This window comes from Nesoenas mayeri (assembly GCF_963082525.1).
Source record: "Nesoenas mayeri genome assembly, chromosome: 15".
In the NCBI taxonomy this organism is placed as follows: domain Eukaryota; kingdom Metazoa; phylum Chordata; class Aves; order Columbiformes; family Columbidae; genus Nesoenas; species Nesoenas mayeri.
Window position 1 is genome coordinate 15,475,437 of NC_137559.1, and position 10,901 is coordinate 15,486,337.

At 45.7% G+C, this 10,901-nt stretch overlaps 1 protein-coding gene across 1 annotated transcript in view; it reads right to left on the minus strand.

Moving 5' to 3' along the window:
* The window catches only part of SMG1 (SMG1 nonsense mediated mRNA decay associated PI3K related kinase), a 69,848-nt gene extending 59,522 nt beyond the window's left edge, over positions 1 to 10,326 (minus strand). The window contains exons 1-2 of the mRNA XM_080353624.1: positions 10,068 to 10,326; positions 1,074 to 1,237 (exon numbers count right to left, since the gene is read on the minus strand). Of these exons, the coding sequence (XP_080209750.1) occupies positions 1,074 to 1,237; positions 10,068 to 10,156 (253 nt within the window). The 5' untranslated portion in view covers positions 10,157 to 10,326. The remainder of the gene's footprint in view (positions 1 to 1,073; positions 1,238 to 10,067) is intronic.
* Between the last annotated feature and the right edge of the window lie 575 nt (positions 10,327 to 10,901).

The window sequence follows — 10,901 nt, forward strand, 5'->3', positions numbered from 1 at the left end:
CAATCAATATGTAACTTCAAACTGCTTCACTGATTTTGTCCGTAACTTACTATTTCACTATACTCTCAGTATATTCTTTAGATACCGGCACACTTCAAAGTATAAGAATAACCTCCTGTGCCAGTCAGTGTGAAACACAGTAAAACTGAGTAAAACTCACACACCGACAAATATACTCACTTTCTAAGCAGTTTCTCTGCTAAAATTAACCAAATCTTAGGATTCTCAAGGTATGCAGATTAAAAAAATACTTGTTTCACGCTCCTGCCTCCTACTAACAGTACCTACTACTTCTAAATAAAAATAAATGTGCATGAGCGCACCCAGCTGTAACTTCCCCTAAGATGCAGCAATTCTTTACAGACAGTTAGAAGGCAGATATAGTGGGAGTGTGAATGCTTTTTAGGTTCCTGAACAAGAACTCCCACACTAATATTACTGTCAGGTTTTTTTGAGTCTGGCCTGCCTGAAGAAAATTTACATGGCCTAAGAAGTGAGTCTGCAAGTAAAAAATCCTCCTATTTGGTATCTGTAGATATTTTGTAGAGAAAGTATTTCCATTCTAAAAAAAAAATGGTATGAGCCATATATCACCCCACCTATATATGAAGTGAGAATGAGGCATATAAAAGTAGAAATTCCTATTCATGACAATATATGGATTTGATTCCCAAACTAAGATTTGAGTTTGCTGCAGTTAAGGTGTAATAGATAGTAGATCAGATTAGCAGTCCATTTAGTCAGGCAGTTCATTTTCAATACCAGAAGCACTAGACAGAGTTCAGGAAGAAATGACAACTCGTAGAGCAGACAGATCCAGAAAAAGGGATGAATCTGTTCGTGCACAAAGTCTCTTCCATTCCTCTCCTAACACAACTGCAGAGTTTTCTCACTATTCACATCACCCACAACATTTTGTTGGTCCCTGATAAAACCTCTCAGCACAGTGATCCTGTGGCAATGAGCTCTATCAGTTCACTGCCTTTTTGGGGGAGAAAAAGATCCTCCATCATTTCAAGTTTACTGCCTCTGTGTCCCCTCACAAATCACACACGAAACAGCAATCTGAATACCTTTTTCTTCATTCTGTATGTCAGTGTGGACTCTGATATCATCGTGTCTTTGTCGAGACACCACAGCTGAATTTGAGGGTTGTAATCCATAGGAGGCAGAACTGCCCCGATCTCTGGATGAAGAGTATTTTAAATTGTCCTGGTCAGCTGATGCACTGTCAGTTCTATAAAGAGAAAAATATTTGTTTTTATGTAGGTGTATAACAGGAGTGGGATCCACATTCACTTACAAATGCAACATATTGAAATGACAATCCCAAATGTATTTTCCTGTTTTACGAAAGTTGTATGTCTAACCTGTTTAAGAAGTGACCTTAAATTCCTACTGGGGTTAGAATTCACTAATGATTACAGCAACATGCAAAGGAAACGCATCCTAGCGTGCCACCACCATTTCTCTGGATGGTCTCAAGTCTCTTATCTGTTAGATGCCTATATAAGATACAAGGAAAAATTACTTCCCAGAAGTGAAAAATAACATACAACTAGATATGGGTATCCACCACCTGAGAGTCATTACTGATCCACCCATGGACATTTACATAAGACACTACGGGCCTTACTGAGCAACGTAAAACCACTTACTAGATGGAAGTGTCACTAGCCTGTCACTGACAAGCAATATAGGAATCATATTCATTTCCTGAAGAACAAGCAAACGGGCTTTACTGTGGAAAAACCTGGTGTGTAAACTAAAAGCTGTTATCCTTTAGAGTAAATGCTGGGAGATATAAAGCAAAGCTAAAAAATCTGCATTAAGTTTAAGCCTCTCTCATATCAGAAAAGTGATTTATAGCCCAGGATAAAATTTAACGGAAAAGGTGAAAATTATGAAAGGAAGTCTTCCCACTGGACATCCCAAGTGATCTCGTCTTTTAAAGTACACTGACTTTAACATACTAACTTATGCACATGAGAATTCAGAATCTAAATTCAAGCAATCTTTCTTACAAGCAATACTGGAGGTTTTATATTAAAACTAGTAAAACAATACCGATCCTAAACAAAAATCAGCAGAATTTTGCTCAACTCAAGTATACTTGGAATCACGCTATTATTTACAGAAGGCTATTCCTAAGCAAACTCTAAAGATCTACTGGTTTTATTTTAAGCTTTGGATAGTTGATTTGATTATTTAACGAAAAGCAGGACAGATCATTCCTGTGAATTAACTACAATTTGTGTAAGCACAAACACCGCATGTTCTTGGAAAAAAGCCTTTCATTTTTACTTTTCAAGAGAACAACGTGTTTAGAACCATGAGACAAAAATCAGGGAAAAGTAGTTAAATCCACCTCAAGGCCAAAAGGGAAAAACACAGTTAAAATGTTTGACAAGCAGTTGTTAGTTAAGCCATCCTGAAGGCTTGTTCTTCTCAAACACAGCTCGTCCTCACGACAACTGGAAGAGTAACAGCGCAAGGGCTGATATTTGCAAAAAACAACTGGAATTAAACCCACACCCCTACACTTCATTCTCTTGAGAGTGTTAAAAAACAATATACTGTCAATGTGGAACAGGGTTCAAAATAAGAATATTGTGGTCTTGCCCTGTTTTCCCAGTGAAAGGCTGACACTCTTGGCAGCCAGTATTGCCTTTTGCCCTGTAAGCAAATTCACCTTTAGATATACCAAATAAGACCTTTTCCTCTTTCAGTATTCACTGTGGCCTCACATCCATTGAGCACTCGCTTGGACTATTTTATAAAACAAGCTATGCTGCTCAAGGGACAAAGCCTTAGTAAACATCTTTGCTCATGATGGTCCACTAGGATTGTACAAATACTTACACAAGTTGGACCTTCATCACCCTTCTAAATCACACTTAAGGTTCTGCGCTGAACCTTCAAGGCGTATGAAGTTTAAATGTCCCTATGCCACCCTGGATATCCCCTCCCTGCTCTAAAGATCAGGAGACCCCCAGCTCACTGAGGAACAGCACTTTAGTACAGAGTATCCCAATTATTTCAGCTTTTCAGAGAAACCCACTGACAAATTTTCAACTAAATATAAGTTGAATATAATATAAGCACTGATATGTAAGTCCTGATGGGTTCGCAATAGCATCACTTCTTTTAAGGTGATGTGCTGTGCTGCAGACATCATCGTCTCCAATTGTCAAGGATTAACTCTGGAATTCTTAAGTCTGAAGGCAAGCTGATAAAACATACAATTTTTAAGACCGTTCTGCATATCCCAACCAATGGAAGGACTAATGTGTTCTAAGCTAACCTCAATTCCTGCAGCACAGCCTTTGAACATTTAGTAAAATTTTCCATTGTGGTAAAAATCCATAAGCCCATTGTTTTCCTGGGAAGAACCACATACCTGCTTTGTTCTGTCTTTGGGGACAGATTTCTACAAGCTAACCTGTTCACACTTTATCATCTGACTAAAAGGTGAGCATAATTTTATTAAAAATATAGAATTTTTCAGCTTTGTATCAATTTAAGAGGCAGTAGTTCCCACTGAAGATATTGTTTCCATTACAGGTCTGTTGAGCTGGAGCAGAGCAGACTGAGGGCAGAGCTCATGGGCTGCAGGTTCCTCAGCAGGAGGGTTAAAACTTCTTCACCCAGAGATGCTGGACACTGAACAGGCTCCTCAGGAAGGTGTCACGGCCTCAACCTGACAGTGTTCAACAAGAGACTGGACAACGTGCTCAGACACACGGGGTGACCTGTGGGGTGTCCTGTCCCATGTACCCACCTTGTCTATGGTGGGAATTGCACCACAGGCTCCTGCACCAGTCTGGTTCAAGAGCTGGGGACCGAGCCCAGTACCGATCATCTCTGTCCCCTTACTGAGGAACCCTGGGACACTGGGTGAGCTCACACCACGGCCTGCGTGTGCAGTGAGACATTTCTTTCAAATACTATTTTTCATGTCAGAGAATCCCAGAGTGTCAGGGATGGGAAGGGACCTGGAAAGCTCATCCAGTGCAATCCCCCCATGGAGCAGGAACACCCAGATGAGGTTACACAGGAAGATGTCCAGGTGGGTTGGAATGTCTGCACAGAAGGAGACTCCACAACCCCCCTGGGCAGCCTGGGCCAGGCTCTGACACCCTCACCAGGAAGAACTTTCTTCTCCTCTTTCAGTTGAACCTCCTGTGTTCCAGTTTGCACCCATTGCCCTTTGTCCTGTCACTGGTTGTCACCAGAAGAGCCTGGCTCCATCCTCCTGACACTCCCCCTTTCCATATTGATCCCCATGAATGAGTCTCCCCTCAGTGTCCTCTTGTCCAGCTCCAGAGCCCCAGCTCCCTCAGCCTTTCCTCACACGGGAGATGCTCCACTCCCTTCAGCATCTTGGTGGCTGCGCTGGACTCTCTCCAGCAGTTCCCTGTCCTGCTGGAACTGAGGGGCCACAACCGGACACAATATTCCAGATATCAGTAACTTATTTGTGATTTTGAAAGAGAACAACTTGGAACTCAAGGCGCAGCCGCTCTGCAGACAGGACCTGCGGAAGTGCCACAAATAATGACCGTCACCCCTCCCTCCAGCAGGGCGGGCAGCGCTGCGTCCCCACCTCTCCACTGTCACTACATTGTGACAAGCACACAGGGGGTGACAGACAAAACACTTGGCATCATCTTTCCAAAGAAGTCTATGTAACAACAAACTTATCAGTTAGATACATCGACATTGTCACAGACCCAAACAAACATTGTATACTCATAAAATCACAAGGGACAAGGTGAGCAACGCATAAGCACAAGTACAAATAAAAATGTGATATTAGACAAAGGTGGCACAGGAAATTGCAAGAACAAACATGCCGACGATTACCTTGTACTGTATTTGTCTGTTTTATTTCCATCTGAAAAGCTCATTGATGTAGACCAGGAAAAATACTTCAGGATCTCACGTGACAGTTTTCATCTGTGCTGGTTCTGGTGGAAAACCACCCGATTTCCACCAACACCAATTAATCTCCTGCACACACCGTTTTGGCAGCATCATTTAGAGGGAAGAGCCTGCACTCAGTTTTCTGCAGAGTGATTTTTAACCTGTCTCTATCCAGCAGAAATAGAAAACAGCTCACCCACCTAAATAAGCAGAAATGGCCACTAATTCTGCCTTTTAAAAAAAAGCTGGGTTTTTTTCCCCCAGGGACATTCCAAAGGAAAGTTAGACTTTTCCAAAACTAAGTGTACATCTCATTCCAGCAAGAGTATCAGCATGATTTGACTGGCCAGTTTGTATGACTGAAGGAAGCACGGCTGGGAAACACTGGTTTAAAATGGAAAATCAAAACACCAAACTTTTTATCTAAAAAAAATAGGTCAATCAAAAATATATCATTCTTCTTTAATGATATGGAAGCCTTAAGAATTTGTGTTTGTAACAAGTTTCTTGGACAATCTGGTGCATACTATTCACTATCTGTAGCTCTTTCAGAACAAGCCTGCCATATGGATATTATTTTGAGACAAAAATCACTTAATTATTCTATTTGATTTTACTTCCAAGTAAGGGATCTACATGGAGGATTTATTCTGAGACAACTCTACTTTATAAGCTGTATTATTGTTCAAGTCAGTCAATTTTATTAGCTGATTTGCTCTATTTGCCAAGTTTGTTTGCTATAACCCAGTTAAAGGTTTTAAGTAATGAAGAATTCATCATTTAAAACTTCGAGTCACTGTATCCACTCAAATTAACTCTTTCCCACCAGGCTTCTGACTGTTCTCCCATGACCAGACGGAGCAGTGACCACCTTCCTTTGCCACACTCCTTTACCATCCCCTGATCCATCTTGCCAAGGCCAAGCCTGGCTGAGCTCAGCTCCGAGCCTACTTTGGAGAGCGCAACAGGAGTGTCAGCAGCCATTCTTTGTACTAGTGAAATAACGAATTACCTATTTTCCTCCTGCAGTTCTGCCACCTCTGCTGCTGGACAAGCACCTGCAGTCATAGCAGCTTTTCAAATGGCCTCTGGAATCTGCATCGCTCCCTACACAGGAGCTCAGGAATTTCCTTCTGTCCTGTGATGGACATGGGCAGGGAAATGTATCAAATATATGCATTCTGTTCTTATTTGTCCATAGGCATCTTCTGATAGTCATTTTGCATACAGGATACTACACCAGCTAAACCCTTGGTCCAATCTAGTATAGCTTTTCTTGTCTGGAAGGCTATCTGCACTCCAAGTTCCTTTTACTTCCCACTGACATGCTTTCATCTTCTTTCATCTTTCTCACATCTCATTCTCCTGTGTTTGCATTAAAAACAAAGGCTTTCACATTACAAACTTAGGCTCCTCCATTTTACTTCCCCTCCCCAAAAAAAACCTCTTTGATCTCGTACCTTCCCAACCTGATCAGCATATTCACCACACTCAGGTGTGAAAAGAGATCAAGAATTACTTGTTGCGGGTTCAGAACTGAACCCATTCCTGCTCAGCATCTCCCACACGCCATCCACTCGATCTCCTCCCAGGGTTTCTGTTGACCTCCTCACCCTGACACTGCATCTTGTTCTCAAAGCTGCCTCCAACAACACAGACCTGCCCGAACTACGACTTCAGCCTATTTCTAACAAACATATTTCTATGTACTTTGTGGCAAGTGCAGAAGAAATCTTTGTCTCAGCTTTCCGTATACACAGCACCCACTGCCACCACCCTGCTGGTCAGCCAGCATTATGAACACACAACATCCACAAGGAGCGCTTGCCTTTTGTAAAGGACACACTGCTGCCCTTCAGAGCAGCAGAAAGCATCCCTCTAACCATCCCTTTCTCAGCCCTTCTTTGCTCTCCGCCCTGTCTTTAATTAAACACAGGGTACTTGGTCTCAATTATGAAGTCCTGGCCAATACTGCTCTCTTAGGTTATAAGCTACCCGTAAGGAGAGCCATATTTTAGTGTCTTGTCTCATCGTGTCTAGACCCACAGGGTCCTAAGCGGTAACTCGTTTTGGCAGGCACCGTGCTAACAAATCAGTAATTCCTAACACCGACTTACATTGCTAGAGAAGGATACACTTCATTTTCAAGAACAAATTTCAGTACAGCACCTAGTAAGATGCTTCTGGAACTTTTCTCAGATGTGATAGATTTTCTTTTTCACTTTTCCGTATCTAACCTACAATTCTGACAGGAGAAACAGAAGTCCTGTTAATTAAAATCTTATCTTCCTTTTCCCATTTTCGCCTAAGAAAAAGCAAGCCCCGGTGCATCCTGCACTTGTTAACCTGCTCCCCTGCACTCCTGCTCAGCACCATCAGCACATCGAGCTGGCTTTGCCACCCAGAGCATTTCCCATCCAAGGGAAATCTTGCTTATTGCAGTATATAATTACCTTTCAGTACTCTACCGAATTAACTCTGCTCACACGCGAGACCTACACACTGACATTTTATTCCCCACCACCTCCAGAAGTCATATCAGGGAAAATGCAGTGAGATCTGTCAAGCAAAAAGAAACAAAGGTGTAGAAATCTATATAGCTTAGAAGGGGGAACAAGATCTTATCAAGCCTTCCCAAAAACCCTCACTGTTCTCTGTCACATACATCCTAAAAAGCTGTTGTGGGCTCCAACTTTCAGTTTCACCCCAAGTGCCAATGCTGATTAGCATTACTAAAAGCTGAGAGAACTCTGGTCCTAGTAATGAGAATCCATCTAGTCACTTTTACACACACAAAAACAGACGTCTAAAAACACAGTCCATCTGATAATAAATCCGTGTGTTAGCAGGTCCTTTTTTCTCCATTAGGAACTTGAAGCAACTACAATTGCTACAATTTCATTCCTTCGGCCATGAGCATTCTCTCTTCCACGCCCTGCAAAAAGCATTTACCAGCAACATCACCTCAGCTAAATGAAACTAGCAGAAAAAGGAAAGAATATATATATATATATATATATATATATATATGAAAGAGTATATTTTCAGAGGGGGGTCCAAGAGCACGTTTGAAACAATCAACAAAAAATAAATACTCGTTGCCAGTTCTATTTAACAGATCTCCTTTCAACCATGCATGTGAATCACTTTCAAAACTTAGTTAAAGCCAAAACAACAAAGACTGATTTAATCTCTACTTCATTCTTTAGGCTCTTACTCCAGACTCACAGGTTCCATATCACCAAAGTTATCTTTTGGTGGAGATTTAAAAACGTGGAGCCCAACATACACAGAAAAACGTGCTCTGTGCTTGGGACTGTGTGAACATTTCTGACTCCTGGGCTCTCTCACCAAATTAAAAAGAAAACTAGTTAAAGGAAAGGCTAAAGTTAAATTCTTACAAGTGACAGGATCAGTGAATAGGTGTTACCTATTTCTTAGCAGGAGCCCTAAGCACACAGTGCAATGGAAATACTTTCTGTAGTGCTTTCAGACTTTGTTGCTGCTGTGGCTTTTCGGATCATTATTTTAGCAGGTCAATTTACAGCAGCTGGATTTGGGAGCTGCGGAGGCACCAAACTACAGCATGGGGAGCAGGTTGGTCAGACTCCGAAAGGCCAGACTAACTTCTTAAAGCAGCCTTCTCACCTTCCTTTCACCCCTAACACAACAGAACGTATTGCAGACAACGGTCTGCTGGAAAAAGCCAGCTTCCTAGTCCCCGTAAGACATATTTTTAGGCTGAAAAACAGAACTTAAGACAAATTAATATATCCAAGCAGCAAACATGTACAGAAGCCATCCACTGCACAGACAGAAGACATACATGCAATTTCATGCCGGGGGGAAGGTCAAGAGTTAGTGTCCAGAATTCCAGACTGCAGCCCAGAAATCTGAAGGAAACCAGTAATTAAGAAGAGAGATACCAGACTACTTTGTTCCACCAAAAAAAATCTAGGTGCTATAAGATGTCACCAAAGCGATTTGTACGTTAAGTGAGGAAAAAATATTAAGTTATTTGACCAAGTAGTTCAATAACAGAAGAAATTAGTATTTAAATAACCATGCCCCACACACCATTAAGAATGGAACAGCCCCTGGGCTCAGCCCTAGAGGCTGCGCTGCCAGCTGTTCAAGCAAAAGGAAAACCTCCTGCATGGTAAATAGTGAAGTTACATCTGTGTTTCATAAGATCTACCTTCACATTCACCCAGTTCTCCTTGTCTAAATCACATGTGACTGGAATGACATCTGTAAGTACAGTCCCAAGCACATGCAACACTGTTCTTTGCCAGAAGTTTAAAAAGTAGGATCCTATATTATTTTAAAAATAAATTAAAAAAAAAAAAAACACTAAAAAAGGCCCAAATCTTCCACATTAAGAAACAGCAATTTCTACAAGACAATTTTAACTATTAAAATAGCAAAGCAGAGTAGTGCAGCAAATACAGTGGCATCAGGTGTACTAGAAGCAATCAAGACCTGAAATACAGTCTCTATACTTGACTAAAGAAGTCAACAGACTTTGAATTTTACTTCCTAAGAAGTAAAGCACCAGGTACAAACACACCCTACAACCTAACACATCGTATGAGCCCTCACCCCGGTCTACTCACAGCTCAACTACTTTCCACGGATAAAACGATAATAATAATGATACTGGACTGTTTTTCTAACCCTCAAAAGACCACCAGCGCTTCTGCAGTCTCTGCTCTTCTCTCCTTAACTGCCAGCGGAGAACCGGGCCGAGCAAGCCCGGCAGCAGGCCCGGCCCCGGTGTGCCCCCCCAGCCACTGCCGGTACGGCCGGTACGTTACAGCCCCGAGCCCGAGGGGCCAGCGGAGCGCTCTGCCCGGGGTCCCGCGCGGTGACAGACCTGTCCCCGTCCCGCCTCCCGCCGCCGGCACCCGGAAATCCCCTCCGCGCCCCGGCCCGGCTCCCCGCGGGGCACGGCCGCCCCTTCCCCGGCCGCCCGCCCCGCGCTAGGCCCGGCGGGGCCCGCCCGCCCCTAGGCCCAACAGCCAGGAAGTGGCTCCGCCGGCGCTGCGGGCCCGCGCCGCCCCGCTCCGCTCCCCCGGGCCCGGCCGAGCCGCCGGCCGCCGCGCCCCGGCCCCCGCGCCCCCTGCCCCGGCCCTGCGCACCTGGGTTGCCAGTCATTCCAGCCCCGCGGGTGGTAGTGCTGCCTGCTGCCGGTGCCGCTCAGCCGAGACCCCGGGGCTCTGCGGCTCATTACCTTGCCCGAGACGGCATGGCCGGCCGGGCAGCGGCGCGGGGCAGGGGCGGAGGAGGGCGGAGGGCGGCGGGGCGAGGCGCGGGCGGCGGCTCCTCACTGGCGCTCCGCGGGCGGCTGCCGCCTCTGCTGTCTCACACCGCAGGGAGGGGACGCGGCCGCCGCGGCTGCTCCGGCTGCTGCCCGGGCGCGCGGCATGCCGGGATGGCGGACATGGGCCGCCCGCCCCTCCGCGGGGCACGCCGGGAGGGCGGGGCCGCGCCGGGCCGCTCCGCCCCCGCCCGCCCCGGCATGGGCTTCCCCGGCCGCGGGGTCCCCGCTGCCGCCCGCCCCGGGCACCGGCCGTGGGGGAGCGGGCGGATCGTGGCCAGCCCGCCTCGGGGCGTGAGGGGAGCGGGGCCTCCCCGTCCCCCGGGGGAGCCCAGGCTCGCAGCCCCTCAGCTGTGAGGGGAGGGCAGCCAGGGGATCCCAGCGGCGGGAAGGGGTCTGGGGTATACTGGGGATGCTGGCACCCCAGTACCCTGAGGAGATCGAGGTCCCGGGGGTCCCGGTCCCGCAGCTGCCCGGGGAGCCATAGGATCCCAGATCTGAAAGGCTGAGGGAGCTGGGGCTCTGGAGCTGGACAAGAGGACACTGAGGGGGGACTCGTTCCTGGGATCAATATGGAAAGGGGCAGTGTCAGGAGGATGGAGCCAGGCTCTGCTGGTGACAACCAGTGACAGGACAAGGGGCAATGGGTGCAAAC